The sequence below is a fragment of the Heterocephalus glaber genome, unplaced genomic scaffold (assembly GCF_053883595.1).
Source record: "Heterocephalus glaber isolate CG9 unplaced genomic scaffold, H.glaber_assembly_v1.0 deba00001600, whole genome shotgun sequence".
In the NCBI taxonomy this organism is placed as follows: Eukaryota; Metazoa; Chordata; class Mammalia; order Rodentia; family Bathyergidae; genus Heterocephalus; species Heterocephalus glaber.
This window is the reverse complement of record NW_028258372.1, coordinates 33,404,032-33,421,996: the sequence shown is the minus strand read 5'-3', so window position 1 is coordinate 33,421,996 and position 17,965 is coordinate 33,404,032. Positions and strand designations below refer to the sequence as shown.

At 33.2% G+C, this 17,965-nt stretch overlaps 1 protein-coding gene across 8 annotated transcripts in view; it reads left to right on the top strand.

The window, feature by feature from the left end:
- Kcnt2 (potassium sodium-activated channel subfamily T member 2) overlaps nt 1-17,965 on the top strand; it is a 394,041-nt gene that overhangs the window by 131,313 nt on the left and 244,763 nt on the right. For all 8 annotated transcript variants that reach the window (XM_087193836.1, XM_087193839.1, XM_087193837.1 and 5 more), the window contains exons 6-8: nt 2,894-2,968; nt 4,154-4,237; nt 13,033-13,127. In XM_087193836.1, coding sequence (XP_087049962.1) covers nt 2,894-2,968; nt 4,154-4,237; nt 13,033-13,127 — 254 coding nt within the window. The remainder of the gene's footprint in view (nt 1-2,893; nt 2,969-4,153; nt 4,238-13,032; nt 13,128-17,965) is intronic.

Below are 17,965 nucleotides of genomic sequence, written 5' to 3'. Positions count from 1 at the left end.
GTATACCTTATTTTAAAAAGTATGAAAGTCTGTCTTATCCCAGGATTTCATAAAGTACAGGGTGGATTAGTCTGTGATTGAATTGGGAATGATGATAGAAATATCATAAGTACAAGCCAAATCAGAAGCTAGAGTTCAAATTGTGATGCTTTGTGTGACATAATGACGAGTTTGAAGTTTATTATCTTCATGATGGGAATTTGCCATTAAAATGAATACTTTGCCTTTAATATGAAGGATAAATTAGAAATAAAACAAGTCAGATACCAGTTATAAGACATTTTTTTGGCTCAAGAAAAATCATATGTAAAAAACTAATATATTTGTCATGGAAATGAGAAGAGAACCATACAAGACATAAAAGGTCTTCATTTATCATGAACTAAATTTACTCAGTGTGTGACAGTTGCTAAAAAACTTAATACTAATTTTGCTGTGTATTAATAAAAATATCTTTCTACATTATCAATCGTAACTATTCCTGTTTCTTTACTTTGTTTGTAAGTTATCAGCCACTTTTTTTGTGGTCACTGGTACAATGACAAGTAAAAATACAAGGAAAGAGCAAGCCAAATGTTAAGCATTGTAAGAACTATGTCATGTAAACACTGATAAAAAAAACAGTATCATTAACCTGCACAATTGAAAAATGGCATAGCTAAAGTCAGTTATAGCCAGCATATTGGATATTCCTTCTTTAGTGATAGTAAGTTAAAATCAGCCTTCTCAAACTTCTTCAAATCCATACTAATCAGATAAAATGATCAGTATATGCAAAAATTCTCATCTAATGAGGTTTTAGTTTGTCCTCAGTTTGGATCCATATGGGGGTGAGAATCATCACAGGACTGTTTTCTATTTCTGTTTCCTCTCATTTTTGCCACCAAATGAATTGAGGCCCCCAGGGCAGGAAGAGCTGGAGTGAGGTGCAGTCAGCTTCTGCAATGAAGTTGCCTGAGAGTGCAGTAAGTTTCTGGTGTTGGGTTGCTCCACATGGTGCATACTGGTGCTGGTGCTTTTCCTGGAGGGTTTTTGCATCCCTGCCTTGGCAACTAGATGAAGCTCCCTGAAGCCTCAGTCCTACTAACCAGCCACCAGGGCTCTGACACAGACCTAGGGCTCCAGCGGTCCATGACTCATCAAAGTAATGTTTCACCTTCAGATATATACAATCTCCTTGAGTATACTCCATTTAAAAAGAACTAGAATTTCCATTCTTTGAATATCTTCTCATAAAAATAGGCACTTGTTTCTTAAAATTGGAGAAATTGTGACTTTTCTTCAATCTCAGCTCTCTTTTTCTTTCCTTTCCACATTTTCCCTCATGTTTTGGTGTGAGCCAATTACAGTAGCATGCCTAGGGCAAACAAAGTGATTCCTTTGAATCTTGACACTTAGGTCATGGCGATGAGAGAAGCACCAGCGCACCTATATACAGCTTTTCTATACTGAGGTATTCTCACTGTTCCCCTTTCCTCCACTTGCTCTCTTCTGTACCTCTTTTCAATAACTAGATTATCTAAAAGGGTGATTAACTGATGCTTGCTTTGGGATGTGGTCCCAGTGTTACATTACTATACTGTTTTAAGCCATTGGGCCCTGAAGAAACATTAGAAAGATTCCAACTTTTAAGCCATTGAAACAAGACAATTGGAAATTATGGGAAAGCCAGATTTCCAATTACTTTTCCAATAGTAGATCTCTTCATAGGAGAATAAACTGCTTCAGGAAATTCTGAGTTATCAATGTACACTGTGTTAGTCTGTTTTCTGTTCTTATAACAAAATACCTGAGGCTGAAAGCTTTGTAAAGAATAAAAAGGCTTGTTTATCTCAGTTTGGAAAGTCAGATATTGAGTGGCTTTACCTGTTTGACATGTGGTGTGGTCCTCATGGCAGATGATATTCCAAAGGTAGTAGTGTGTGCAGAATAAATCACATAGGGACACAGGAAGCCAGAAATATTCAGAGGCAAACCTTGTTTTTTTTTTTTTTTTTAAATAAAAACCTGAACTTGCAGCAACTTACTGAGGACATACAAGCACTATATTAATTTATCAAAGGTGAGCTCCGTTACCTAATTATCTTCCTCTAGTTCCTACCTCATAGAAATTCCACCAACTCTCAGTGTCACCACACCGAGGACCAAGCATTCAGCAAATGAATTTTCTATAAGACACAGTGAAAATATATTCCACCCATGGAAGACACCATTTAAGAAAGTTTCATTGATAATCTGTTGTTATCAGGATTAGCTGCCTGTGCATGGGATTTATGTATTTGCACAGGGCCCCATGACCACTTCAGTATTTTGATGCAACCTTCTGGAAATTGTTAAAACTTGTTAATAAGTGACCCCATACATTCATTTTGCATGGGGCCCTTCAAATTACGTATTTAGTCCTAATAGTGTACTTTGTGGGTTGGGAGATTGGAAAAATCTCTTCCTTTAAATTTGTCGAGTAAAAATATTAACACCAAATATTGTTTACAAGCATGGGTGTCTTACAGACTACATAATATATTTTATAGTGAGTAAATATAATTATATTGAAAAAAGATTGAGTTACTCTTTAATCAATTCTATATATTTTGTTAATGTGTTTTAATTTTACTAATAACTTTTCTTTCATAAGGTACTATAGGATTCAAATGTTATGTGCACTATTCATGGGTTAGTTTGAACATTAACTTTACTTCTTGAACGTACTACAAAACTGAAACATCATTACACTTAAAAAAAAATCTCTGAGTCATTGCTACATCTCCATGCAGTGATTCGAAATTCGGTTAATGTATCTCCATTACTAGAGAAATTCTGAGTGCTCTCTTTTTACCTTTTTAGTAGGATTCTTTATAATTTATTTTCTTTTTTATTTATTCTTTCTTGGAAGGGAAACATCTGGGAACAGATTTTACGGATACCCTTCATCTTGGAAATAATTAATGCGGTTCCCTTCATTATTTCAGTAAGTCCTACAATCTTAAAAAACCCCACAATTTTATTATTAGATTTAAGTAAATAGTCTAAATATATATACTTTTAAATAATATAGCCACTTAAAGGGTTAGAATTATAGCACTGAAAAATTTTTTAAAAATGGATAAATGATTTGTGGTGTAATTACATGAAATCTAATGAGATTCAGTATAATAACAAAATGAATTTTTCCTTAGAGAGGTATGCTCTGCACATGCCATGTGAATATATGTCATTATTGTCTAAAGTGATTCAAAATGACTTACTACTTTTCTTGTGTATTTTGTGGAATTTTTGAAAACAGAAACTAATTAGAATCAAGTATTTATAATTGTTTCTCATACTGAAAACACATTTATCTCCAGTTTAGCTACAAGATTTACTATGAAAATTCTCTTTAGTAAGACGGTTATCAAAAAATAGACAAGCATCAATTCACTTTTTATCAAAGTACTATGTAGTACCAATTCTACAGTGAACCTATTTAATTACAGTCCCATAAATATGTAACTCAGTGCATACCCATTTGCAAAATTAGGTTTTAAGCTCAATTTGATATAATAATATCTTCCTGGCTTAGTCTCTAACACTTTATTTCAATTTTATTTGAAAATTTTTTAAATAAGTAGAATTATCTGAATCTAATGCTCACTTCTGGCAATTACTTTGAGTGCTTTATCTACAGCACGAACTGGAACTAGATTAAATGACAAGCTAACTAAATATAATTCCAAGTGAACATAGATTCCCAATGTCATATAAAATGCTTGAATCTGAAGAGAGTAAATTGTAATGTTCTAAAAGACAAAGCCTCTCCCCTTCTTGGTACTCACTACCTCAAGTTACAGGGAAGAGAGAACCAATGTCTATTATAAAACATCATACTAAAAGATTTAATAATAGAATTAGCATAGTTATATCTGACATTTTATGAGAGTATATTATTTTCTTTCTTCTTCTGCAATAATTTCCAGAAGAAAGTCTTAGACAATGAATGAAAGATCCTATCTGGTACTGATATTTATTTAATAATGAGTTTCAAGTATATACTACATGTTTTAAATGACTTCATTGTCTTATGTATATTTCATTCCGCTATACATTACTTTTTAATAATTTGCTAAATACAGTTTCTTGGTTCAAAGTAAAAATTAAATTTTGGTTTCTATTTCAGATATTCTGGCCTTCATTAAGGAATCTATTTGTCCCAGTCTTTCTAAACTGTTGGCTTGCCAAACATGCCTTGGAAAACATGATTGTAAGTATGAAAATTAATTGCAAATACAAGAAAAATTGAGATATTTTTTAATTATCTACTTTTTCTACTTACTTTCTGTGCTTAAATAGAAGAAGAATATGCTTTGAGGTGTAGTCTTTTGCTTTCTCATTTTGCCTCCTCATAAAATTTTAACCCTGTGGAATTTTGTTACAATCAATTCTTCTAATATTTCCATTTTAAAACTTCTTTGAAATTAATTTAGTGTCTCAGTAAATAATTTTCTATGCATGTTTACAATATAGTATTTGCTGAATATTGTTAAAGTGATATAAAAGTTAGTAAACCTAATAAACCTAAAATGACTGGTCTGCTCTATCCTAATCAGAATTTAAAAAAATTGAAAATGCTCATATTACCAAGTTACTAACTTTGTAGAGCCCTATGATTGTAAACAAAAATTAGTTTAGAATTTTTTTTTCATCAAACTAATATATAAATGTTATTTGGATTGCTGTGATGTGTTGGCCAATCTTTTTTTTTTTTCATTAATTTTATTGGTGCATTTTAGGTACATAATATGTTGACATTCATTATTCAAAGTCTGTACCTTTACATAATATGTCTTATTTCTCATTTTTTCCCCCATTCCCTTGCCCTCCCTTCAACCCCTCCACCCCTTCTTATTTACAATGACTTTGTTTCAATTTTTCCCTTTTCTCATATTTATTTCTTTCCCTTCTTTCCTTTCCCCTACCTCTCCTACATCCCCTTCCCCTTTGCCCCTTTTCTTCCTTTTTCACATTATCTGTTATACCTTTTGATTTTTATTTAAACTTTCAGTTTCTTGCATCAGAGAAATTATTTGGTATTTACACATGGGTGTCGCATTGATTTCACTTAAGAGTATCACCTCAATGTGCATCCACTTAGCTATAAATGTCACTAGTTTCTCATTCTTTATGGCAGAGTAATACTCTATTTTATAAAATAAAACACATTTTCTTTATCCAGTCTCTAGCTGATGGGCAATTGAGCTGTTTCCAAATTTTAGCTATTACAAACTGTGCTGCTGTGAACATGAATGCACATATATCACTGTGGTATAATTCTTTTAATTCTTTTGGGAAAATCCCCAGCAGATGAATAGCTGGGTCAAATGAGACCTCTAATGCTAGTTTTTTGAGGTATCACCACATGATTTCCACAGTGGTTGCACCAGTCTACATTCCCACCAGTAGTGGAGAACAGTTCATTTTCCCCACAACCCTGCCAGCATTTGTTCTTGGTTGATTTCCTCATAGCAGCCATTCTTTCTGGGGTGAGGTGGAATCTCCACCTTGTTTTCATTTGCCTCTCTTGAATGACCAGTGATGTTGAACATTTTTTCATATGTTTATTTTCAATTTCTATTTCTTTGTCTGAGAAATGTATGTTCATTTCAGATGTCCATTTTTGGATTGGGTCTTTAAATTTGGGAGGTCTGATTTTTTAAAGTTCTTTATATATTCTAGATAGTATACCTTTGTCTGAGGAACAGCTGGTAAAAATTTTTTCCTACATTGTGTGTTGTGTCTTCACTCTGTTGGTGGTTTCTCTTGCTGTGCAAAAGAGATGCTTTTTAATAAGAAGTGTCCACTTGTTGAATCTTGTACTAATTCACGTGCAACAGATATTTTGTTCATGAAATCTTTTCCTAAGACAATGTCTTCCAGAGTTCTACCTAACCTCTCTTCCAGCTGATTTAGTGTTTCTGTTTTAATATTTAGATCTTTAATCCATTTTCATTTTAGTTTAGAGCATGGTGAGAGATACAGGTGTAGTTTTAATCTTTGTCAAGTTGAAACCCAGTTTTTCCAACACCATTTATTAAAGAGGCTTTCCTTCAGTGAGGGTGTTTGGCTCCTTTGTCAAAGAAGAGGTGGCTGGTTATGTCTGGAGGTGTTTTTGTGTCTTCTGATTGGTTCTACTGATCCTTCGGTCTGTTTCTTTGCCACTGCCATGCTGTTTTTATCACACTAGCCTAGTAGTATAGTTTCAAGATGGGGATTGTGATACCCCCTACCTTGTCTTTGTTGCTTAGAATTGCTTTTGCTATTTGAGGTCTCTTCTTGTTCCAAATGAATTTTTGGATTGTTTTCTCAAGGTCTTTGAAGTATGCTGCTGGAATTTCAATTGGGATGCCATTGAATCTATATAGCATTTTTTAAAGTATGGCCATTTTCACTATATTGGTTCTTCCTACCCATGAGCAAGGGATGTCTTTCCATTTTCTGATACCCTCTTCCATTTCTTTCTTCATTTCTTTCTTTCAGAGTGCTATAGTTTTCAGAGTAGAGGTCTTTGATTTCTTTCATTAGATTGATTCCTAGGTATTTTGTTTTTTGGATGGAATTGTATTTCATTTTTTTGGATGCTATTGTGAAAGGAGTTGTTTCTCCAGTTCCTCTCTCAGTGAGTCTGTTGTTCATGTACAGGAAGGGTAGTGATTTTTGTGTGTTGACCTTGTATCCATATAGTCCACTGAATTTGGTTATTAAAACTAGAAGACTGGTAGAATTCTTGGGGTCTTTTATATAGAATATCACATCATCTGCAAATAGGTAATTTAAGTTCTTTGCTTCCTATCTTTATTCCTTTTATTTCTTTCTCTTGTCTAATAGGTGTGGCTAATGTTTCCAAAACTATATTAAACAGATGTGGAGTTCCTTGTCTTGTTCCTGATTTTAGTGTGAAACATTTCAGTTTTTGACCATTTAGTATGATATTGGCTGTTGGTTTTTCATAGATGGCTTTTATCAGGTTGAGATAGAGATAGTCTATTCCAGTTTTTTGTAGAGTTTTAACATGAATGGGTGTTGGATTTTGTCAAACTCTTTTTCTGCATCTATTGAGATGATCATACGGCTTTTGTCTTTGGCTCTATTAGTATTAGTGTATTACATTTATTGATTTTTATATGTTGAATCATCCCTGCATCCCTGGGATGAATTCCACTTGATCAGGGTTTATGATCTTCTTGATGATCTTCTGTTTTCTATTTGCCAGTATCTTTTTGAGGATTTTTTGCATCTATGTTTATTAGTGAGATTGGCCGATAGTACTTTTTCGGTTGGGTATTTCTCTGCTTTTGCGAATAAGGTAATGATTGCTTCCAGGAATGAATTTGGGACTACTGCTTCCCTTTCTACTTCATTGAAGAGTTTAAACAGTAGTGGCAGTAGTTCTTCTGTAAATGTCTAGTAGAATTCATCAGTGAAGCCATCAGGATCCAGGATTTTTTTCACTGGTAAGTTTTTAATTACATTTTCAATTTCACTGACTGGTATTGGATTGCTTAGAATTTTTAGGTCTTCTTTGTTCAACTTTGGTAATTCATATGTATCTAGAATTCTGTCCAGTTTTCCTGTGTTTTACATCTTATTGGTGCCTAGGTTCGCTAAGTAGGTATTGATGATCCTCTGGACTTCTGCTGGGTCCATTGTAATTTCAGTCTTTTCATTCTTAATTGCTTGAATTTGGGTCTTTTCTTTTTTTGATAAGGTTGGCTAAGGATTTGTCAATTTTGTTTATTCTTTTGAAGAACCAACTCTTTGCTTCATTGATTTTTTTATATTGTTATCTTAGTCTGCTTTGCATTTATTTCTGCTCCGTTCTTTATAATTTCCTCCCTTGTATGAGCTTTGGGTTTGTCCTGCTCTTCTTTTTCTTGGAGCTTGAAGTTTAGCATTAGGTTGTTTATTTGAGCTTGCTGTGTTCTTCTAATATGAGTATTGATGGCATGAATTTCCCCTGTAAGACTGTTTTCATTGTGTCCCATAGATTCCAATGTGTTGTATTGTCATTGTCATTTAATTGTGGGAACTGTCTGATTTCTTTAATTTCCTCTGTGACCCATTGGTTATTCAGAAGTGTGTTGTGCAGTTTCCATGTGTTTATGAGATTCTTGCGGTTTCTTTTGCTATTGATATCCAATTTCTTCTCACAGTGGTCTGATAATATACAGGGGATAACTTCAATTCTTTTGCACTTATTTAAACATGTTCTATGAGGAAGTATGTGGTTTATATTTGAGAGCAACCTGTGTGCAGCTGAAAAGAATGTTTATTCTGATTTTGTGGGGCAGAACACTCTGTAAACATCTGGTAAGTCCATTTGTTCAAGCATTTGATTGAGCTCCAGTATTTCATTGTTTATTTTTTGTCTAATTGATCTATCTATTTGTGACAGTGGGGTATTGAGGTCTCCCAGTACCGCTGTATTCATGCTTATTTGATTTTTCATGTCCATTAGTATTTGTTTTATATAGTTGGGTGTACTAGTATTTGGTGCATATATATTTATGATTGTTAACTCTTCCTCTTGAATTGTTTCCTTTACAAGGATATAGTGTCCTTCTTTGTCTCTCCTAATTAGTGTTGGTTTGAAATCCATTTGATCTGCAAATGGGATAGCTACTCTTGCTTTTTTGGGGGGTTCCTGTCACATGGAGTATTGTTTTCCACGTTTTAGCTTTCAGTTTGTGAGTTTCTTTTTGAATTAAGTGTGTTTCTTATATGCAGCATATTGTTGGATCTTGCTTCTTGACCCATTCTGCCTGTCTATTTCTTTTGATTGGTGAATTGAGACCATTAAATTGATGGTGATAACTGATATGCTTTTTTCTTTTTTGGAACCAGATATTGAATTTAACTGATATGTTTTGACTTATCCTTGTCATGATCTTTTCCTGTTTTGGCATTATCCCCTTTGTGTTTAATTTCTTGTCATGCCTGTTGGATTCACTCTGCTGTGCTTCCAGGGGCTGTGATCATCATTGACTTTTCCTAGTATATTGTTTAAAATTTTTTGGAGTGCTGGTTTGTTATTCATACCATTCCTGTGGTGCTCTTTGTCATGAAAGTATCTTATTTCTCCATCAATTTTGAAAGATGGTTTTGCAGGGTACCTCAATCTAAGTTGAAGGTTGTTATCATTTAGCGTTTAAAATACTACACTCCAGACATTTCTTGAGTTGAGTGTTTGTGTTGAGAATTCTGCTCTGATTCTGATGGGCTTTCCTGTGTAGGTGATATTTTTCTTTTCTTTAACTGCTTGTAGTATCTTAGTCTTCTCTTAATTTTCTGGAATCTTAAGTATTATATGCCTAGGTGTAGATTTCTTTTTTGATCATGGCTAGTTGGAGTCCTATATGCTTCACTTATTTGTACCTCAAATTCTTTTCCCCTTCTTTGGAAGTTTTCTGCCATTACCTCTGTGAATATAGTTTTTCTATGTCATTTGTACTCTCTCCGGTTTTTTCATTTACTTGGATCAGTCTTATGTTATTCTTCTTTGCATCATCTAGAAGCTGCTGGATTGATTTCTTGTGGTCCCTTACTATTTTTCAGAAATTTTTCTTTTCCTGGTCACTAATTGCAATCCTGTCTTCTATATCTGATATTCTGTTCTCACATTGGGTCATTGTGCTGCATAAAATTTCAATGGAGTTTTCAATCTCCTGGAAATCGGTTTGCATGTGTTTTATGGATTCCATTTGTTTCTTATCCTATGATTCCATCATGTTACTCAGCTCCTCTATTTTTTTAATCTGTGTCTGATGTAGAGTTATTATTATAATCATCTCTTATACTATAGACCCAATCTCTGCTGTTATCTGAGAAATTATTTCTGACTTCATTTTTTCCAGATCCTCTTTCATTGCCAGTTCAGGGAGTTCAACTGGTTGAGTATCTGTTCCATCTCATTGCCTCTTGTGGGTGCCTTCAGTCATGTGGAAGTTTGGTTTTGAGTCTTGTTTACTTGTCTTCTCATTTCAACAGATGCAGCCTGGTGTACCTTTGTTGAGGTGATATTTGCTTGTCCAGTGGGCTTCAATTTTCAGCAAGCCAAAGAGAGGTGTTTTCTCTGCTGCTCACCACTACATAAATTTATGGGTTCAGAATGGTGGCCTTCTGGATCCCTCTACTGTACTGTTTTCTGGGCGGGGCTCTGGCTGGGACTTGGGCACCCTTAAGGTGGTATCTAGGTGTGCCTCTGGATGAGGCTTGCCTACCTGCATAGCTGTTGTCTGGGAGGGCCTTGGCCTGGGAGCTGTACACCTAAGTTGCTGGTATCTAACAGGTCTGCTGGCTGGGGTCTGTGTGCACATACTGATGGTATGTGGGCGTGCCTCTGTCTGTGGGCTGCGCACTTGTGTAGCTGTTTTCCAGGCAGGCCTTTGGCTGGGGCCTGAGCCCAAGCTGTTGGTGTTTGGTTGGGCCCAGGCTGGGACTTCTGTACCTCTGAAGCTCTTGTCCACATGAGCTTCTCACTGGGTTCTGCCTGAACTTACCAATGGTATCTGGGAGGGCCTCTGTCTGTTTGGCCAATCTTCTTAATAGAAATGTTCTTCCATTCAATGCATTCTGTTCATGTATAATGAGACTCCCTGTTTTAAGGATTCAAGGAAGTAATTTTGTCAAATTGCTCTTAATTGTATGAAGCTTCATATTGCATGAAAATCTGTGGGGCTTTTAAGCCCCCATATGACAGTTAGAATCCCCTCATTTAAAGTCATTCTTTGAGATTCGTTGAGTTGGGATATTAGAAAGTAGAAAGAAAAATAAGGCAGAGTTGCATAATTCAGAGCTGTGCTAAAATTGTATTTTATCCAACACTGACCCTGTTTGGAAGGAATGGTTTTTACCTATGATGCATTTACTATAGGCTTGAATACCTAAAAATGAGTTGTAAGATATTTGTCATTTTAGTCATTCATTTTGCAAATGTTAATAGAGGTACACTGTGTGCTAAACACTTATGTGCAAATTAACTTCTTTGTTAATGCCATCTACAAAAAAAAATAAAAGCACATATATTACAAATTCACTCCAAGAATAAAACAGAAATCCATATATGTATACATATACATATACATTATATATATATATAATGTGTACGTAGTACTAAACACAGTAAGGGCTCAATATTATTGATTTTACTGGAGTATAAATTACACTTGTTTAACAGCAAACTTTTCGTACATTTAAATGACCTTTAAACATATATTAGGGCAAAAGCTTTCACTAAAAAACTATTTGAATAACATTTGAGTGTTTAGAACCACATGGATATTTCTACGTATTTATATGTTGCAACTGCTGGACTCTCATGAAAGCACTGGCCAAAGGGTGCGAGAGGTTGGCCTGTGGAATGATTTGCAGAAATTTCATATTAATTGCTCCAAAGAAACACTTTTTGACTAAATGTGGATTTCCAAAATTGCTTATAAAAAAACACACTATGAAAAGAGTAAATTTCCCTATTAATTACTATTCAAGTAGTTGTTGGAAAAAATAACCTAACTAATACAGGGACCATTAGTCAATCATTGAGAGAAAATAACTGTTCCATTTTATATCTATGTTTTGCTTCACCTCCTTCTTTGGATGCTAAAGTTTTTTTTTTTCCAATCATTATTCATAGCCATAAGAAACTAAATGATGAGAGATGAAATCCTGATCAACAACTTAGTTGTTTTCATAAAAGTTCTTATTAGATTTGTGATATAGGAAAATAATACTTCATTGAGGTCTTTTCATTAGTGAAATTGTTTAACTCATATTAATTTAAGATTATTAGAAGTACATTTTGAAAAAAATGTGAGGTGAATAGAAAACTGTAAAAAAATCTTAAAAATCCACAAATGTACAATGTAGACAAATACTTATAATAATTTCTACTCTGTTTCTTAGGCAAAAATATTCTCACATGTCACACATAAAATTTTATTTTGTTTCAACTCCTACATTTGGAATATTTTTCAAGCTCAAATAGATAGTGGACAAATTATAGTATTACTTTATCCCAATCATTTTTAATGAATGTATCATAATATATTACATAAATACTGATGCATTTATTGAACCATTTTTAATGTATATTTTTTGTTGTTTTAACAGTAGTAACCATTCATTATTTTATATGATAAATATTATGATCTTATAATAAAAATATATGCTCAAGCATTGGTGATCATTGATGATGACTTTCATGTCACTAAGTTTTGGAAATTATGTTATTGAGTAAATACTTATTGAATGATTGAATGAATGCATGAAATATAAAGGCCAAAGTTTTAACCTTTGATATATGTGACCAAATTGCCTTCCAGAAATTTATAAATAATTACCTGTATGGCGTTGTATGTGAGTGTTCATTTCTTACACCTTAAACAGTGCTGTATATTATTATTTGTCAATGCTTGTCAATTGAAAAGGTAAAAAGTATAACTTGAATTTACATTTATTTTAATACTGCTGTTAATAAAAGTAAACTTTAAAACATTTTGTCCATTGAATTTTTTTCTTTTTATGATGAATTGCTTGCCCTGTTATTTTTATGTTTTATAATGAACTATGTGTTTCTGCCCAGTTATAACTTATTTTTAATTGACTATTTTTCAATGATCTTTTGAAATTAGAACTTTCTCTAAGAGATCATCACTAGAATTGAAGATTTTTGTGGGAGTAAGTGTAACATAGGTTCAGATGTCTGCAAGGCCAGTAAACTGAAATGTAGTGCTGTAGTGATATTCTCATACTGCTATCCCTGGAATACTAATGCTATAGTAAGTTGCATTTAGATCTAGGCAGAAATGAAAATATACTGCTAAATCCATTTAAAGAATATGTTACTGAAATATACATGTTATGATTATGGTATATATGTATGTATATGTTACTGTTTACATATATGTACATATGTATATGTAATTAAGTGATAAATTTAATTAACCTCATGTATATTCAGTATTTATCAATATTTATAACATGCTTCTTTCTGTTCTCTTTCAGAATGATCTGCACAGAGCCATTCAGCGTACACAGTCAGCAATGTTTAATCAAGTTTTGATTTTGATATCTACGTTACTATGCCTTATCTTCACCTGGTAAGATGGTACATTTCAGCATTTTTGTTGTGTTCCATTTGTATATTGTATTAAAGGAAACTATATTATAAACCAGTTTAATTAATAGTGGGATAAAAGTATATTCACCATAAAATATAGCAGATCAAGGGCTGGGGATTTAGCTCAGTGGTTTTGCCGCCTGCTGCGCAAGCGCAAGGACCAGAGTTCGATCCCTGGTACCAAAAAAAAAATATATATATATACATATATAAATGTATATATATAAATGTATATATACATATATATGTATATATATGTATATGGTAGATCACTACAGAAGTAAAATAAAAATAAAATTCATCTTTTAGTCTTACAGAAAGCACAAGAAAGTACCTATCATTGGGTACTAGGGTGTCATTGGGTGTAATGCTGATATTTTCCCAAATTTTCTAAACAGCAAAATCACAAGAATTTGTACAGCATGCCATAGTTGTCAGACAAAATTTTTTCCTTCAAATGGCAGGCACAGAAGTGCCCTCATCTTTCCACTTTCTTCAAAGCAGAAATTGTTGAGAAAATTGTCATCACCCATCACTGTCTCTGCCTCTGTCACATCTATATGATGCTTCGGTGTGCAGTCAGGTGGAGAGCAAAGGCAGATATCCTCACAGTGCAGGGAGGACATAGCACTTGGCTTCCTTGTAAAACCCACTCATTTCTTCTTTTAGAAGTCACACTTTGACAATTGTAAAGTAATCCAAAGTGAAATGCTTTATTATACATATGAGATTGACATGGGCTGTTAGCAAGAGAAAATAATGTAAAAATTAAAAACTGAAGTAAAAATAATACCTGCTGTGTAAGAGTCATAGATATTATGTGTAGCTGTACTGAAACCTAGTTTAACTGTGTTTAGAAAGAGGAAGAATGAATTGAGAGGTGCCAAAAAAAGGGGGGAAACACACACCTACAATACTACAACTGAGCTGTACTTCAGCTGTGTTTAGACTATAGAAATGTGTATGAATACATCAATAGGTATGGTGGCTATTTTGCTTCAGTAGTATGCAGTTAATATCTCTACTAAATGGACCTCAATATGTTTTGTTTCATGCTTTTGTGCTTAAAATAACATACTTGTAGATATTTAAAATCTAAATGTAAAATAGCACATGAAAATTGACATAGCCTCATCTTACTTGATTTACTCTTCCACAGCTTGTCTTTTTGCTTTACCTAGTAAATACGTTAACTGCATAAACAGGAAATGCTGAGTGTAGTGACTTCCCTTTTAAAGTTACCAAAGTTGTTAATTTCTATATGATGACATTATTTGATTAGCTAAGAAATTTTCTCATATTACTTAAGAAAAAATATTTAAAATGAGAAACTTATATATGTATCATATGTAAATGCAAATTTTTTAGTTGTTGGAAAATTACAAAAGTTAAAATTAGTGAATTCTATATATAATGTGAGAGTCTCCTAAAGTAAATTATTAAAAAGTACCTGTGGCTGCAGATGTAGTCCACTTACTTATACTGTACCCAAGGTCCTGGATTTGATTCTCAGCACTGGGAAAAAACTAATTGAGATATTATTGCCAGAATAAAGACTAGTTATTTTTCCATGATAACATTCAGCAGTAATTTTGCTTGGAAGGCATTGCCATCACAATAACTCTTGGTCTAGCATAGCTTCCTATTTACTCTTAGTTTCTGTCTACTGCTTTTATTTTTTGAGCAGTTTGATTTCAAAGAAAGCAACACTACAATTTTTGTCACTTTCATATGCCAAAGGAGGCAGTAGTGCTACCGAAAGGGTTTTCACTATGTAAGATTTCCATTGTACAATTTATTGATCATTGAAATAATGTGTATTTCACTTTTGTTGCCATTATAACTGCTGTTTTTGTTGTTGCTTAGGGATTTCAGTATCAGATACTTGGTGGTTGATTTGATAGATTTTTTTCCAGTGTTAGAGCTGTCACCAAAATGAGGACATGTCTCTGCAAGTGCAGTAATTGTGTAAACTTATGTTTAGCTGAATAAAAAAATGTTCTTGTAACAACATATATCACACGTATATTAATAAGTTTGGTACATGATATCATCTAGAATGGAGAGACTGAAGTTTGATTGATTTGTGTATTCTTCACAAGCATTGGAGTCTTTGTAGATCATGAGCATCATAAAATGCATAAATCTCATTTGAATTTATCATTAAAAGTGCTATTCTCTAAGAAGAAGTATATAAAATTCTTATGTTAGTCATAATCTATCTCGCAGGGTCTTTTTGTAAATAGTTACATCTTACTCAGTGTAAAACAAAATCATCCGGTAACTTAACTAAATAGAAATGTCTAGGTAGTCTATATAGGATTGGTATATTAAAAATACTGCTGGGCACTAAAGTTTCTTAAGTCTTGTTTTCTGACATTGCCCAAATGTATGGTTTTTAATTTTGTGGTTTAAGATGACTGAAATGTTCTTTCCATTTTTTTCTGAACTCTCGCCATTGGGAAGGAAGATATAACAGAGCTTTGAATACATAGTTTAGTCTAGAATTTATATATTTATACATAGTAAATAGGGTGCCTGCAAAAATGTGATTCATGCTGGATGTAATAGCACATGCCTGCAACCCCAGCACTCTGGGAGGCTGAGTCAGGAGAAGATTGAAAGTTGGAGCCTACCTGGGCAACGTAGTCTCAAATAAAGAAAAAAAAGATTAAAAAGAAGGCTGTGGCTATAGCTCAGTTGCAAGGCTCTGGATTAAGTCTTCAGCACTGGGCCTAAAAATGTATTACACTGGAAAACAGTACATTCAGTTGAATTTTTTACTCTCACAGAAACAGTAAGTTTTTGGCATGGGTAGTCATCAAATTTATATACTGTACTTTTCAGTTGTTTAAAACTCAGTATTCCGTTAGCTTGGTGTCCTTGAACAAATTGTTGTAGAAATCATTAAACAGAGACAATGATTATCACCCTATAAGTTTCTTTTAAAACAACAATTAAATTACATATATCTACAAATGGTATTGAGTTTAAAATAGGTGAACATAATAACCTGTTAATAATACTAAAAAATGGAACCACAATGGCTATTATTTATATAACAGAAATTTGAGAAAATGGTTTTCTCCACAGTAATGTAATTACATCGGTTCTATTTATCTCTAACATGTTTCCCCTGTTTGTCTCCATTAAAGAAAATGCTAGCACCTCTTTCCCTATGTACATTTAAAATTTGCAATTTTATGAACATAGCATCACAGTATGCCCATAGCTCCAGTCTCAATTTGGTGCGAGCCATTTATTTTTACTGAGAACAAGATGACAGATGATGACCAGGCGTGTACACGAAGGGGAATGATTTCATGTAGCAGACAAAAGATGATTGCTTTGTAAAAATAAAAGTAAAAAACATTGTTTGGATTATTTGGGAATATGTCTACTATATATAAACATTCCATTATCTTTACTCACTTTTCTTTATATTGACTATATACAACATCATAAAGCAATATTATCTTTCCTATCCTATGTATAAAACTATAAAAAAAGTGGGCCAAGAATGTAGCTCAGTGGTGCCGCACCTGTCTGCCAAGCACAAGGTCCTGAGTTTGATCCCTGGACCGGGGGAATGTAAATATGTAAAAATGAACTATAGTTATATATAACATTTTGGTGAGTGTAGTTATAAACAATTACTGTTATCATAGAGTATGATTATTAATCAGAACTTTTCATACAATATATTTTGAATTTGAAAGATTCAGGAATTAGTATTTGGCTGAATTAGTTATATTCTTCATGAACCTCACAGTTTTAAAATGACCTGTTTGAGAAAGTTGCTGCATAGTGTTAAAAATGTATCTTTTCTTCATGTTTATTAACATTACAAAGAACTATCATGAAGCATCTGTCTATGAGAAACACATGCTCAGTGCTGAACTGAAATGAAAATTAAGCTGCGACCCACTCTCTTCAGGAAATGTGCTCAGAATTGTTTTTCCTGTCATTGCAATGGAATTGGGCTAATCTGTCTCTGCATTGGCTCAGTATCCCTCTTGATCAATAATGCTAACTCCCAAGACAGCTGGGAATTGTGATTCAGTGTGTGTCTCTGAAAAAAAGCCAAGTAAACTGGTACATCCGGGAATTAAGTACATGACTTTAGCTTAATTATCAACATATTCTAACCAATGATAAGAGCTACAATTTATAATGCAATTGGTGTTTCTAATTTTACATTGACAGCATTATTTTGTAGCTATTTCATTTCAAAACTTTGGGTTTTTTTTCAATTAATGTGTATATCCACAATTTTCATGTTATTCTAGAGTTATAAAATGAAAAGCTATATTAATGAATATTTTCTCGTTTAGCTCAATCTAAAAATTCAATTCACTTTCTATCTTATTTCAGGAGATAACAAATTTTTATTATTTAAAGATATGATCTAGTTAAATATTACCTACATGCTGAATTCAATAATGTTTGAAATTTTCTTGTGCATCAGTTAATACTTATTTGAGTGGTGGTTGCTCAAGTTTCTTGAATTCTAGTTATTGATACTATTCTTACTTATTGATTCTACTATTAGTGATACAACTATTACTGATACTACTCTTACTTCTTGACACTATGCTTACTTATTGATACTACTGTTATTGATGTCACTTTTATTATACAACTATTACTTACCAATACTACTACTATTACTGATACCACTATTACTGATACTGGTATAACTTTTTGATACTACTCTTATTAATTGCTATTGTTCTTACGGCAAAAACCACTTAGAAGAGTGTAGAGTGAGAAGATAAGTATGGTGTATTTTGTAGAAAGTATTACAATATATTTGAA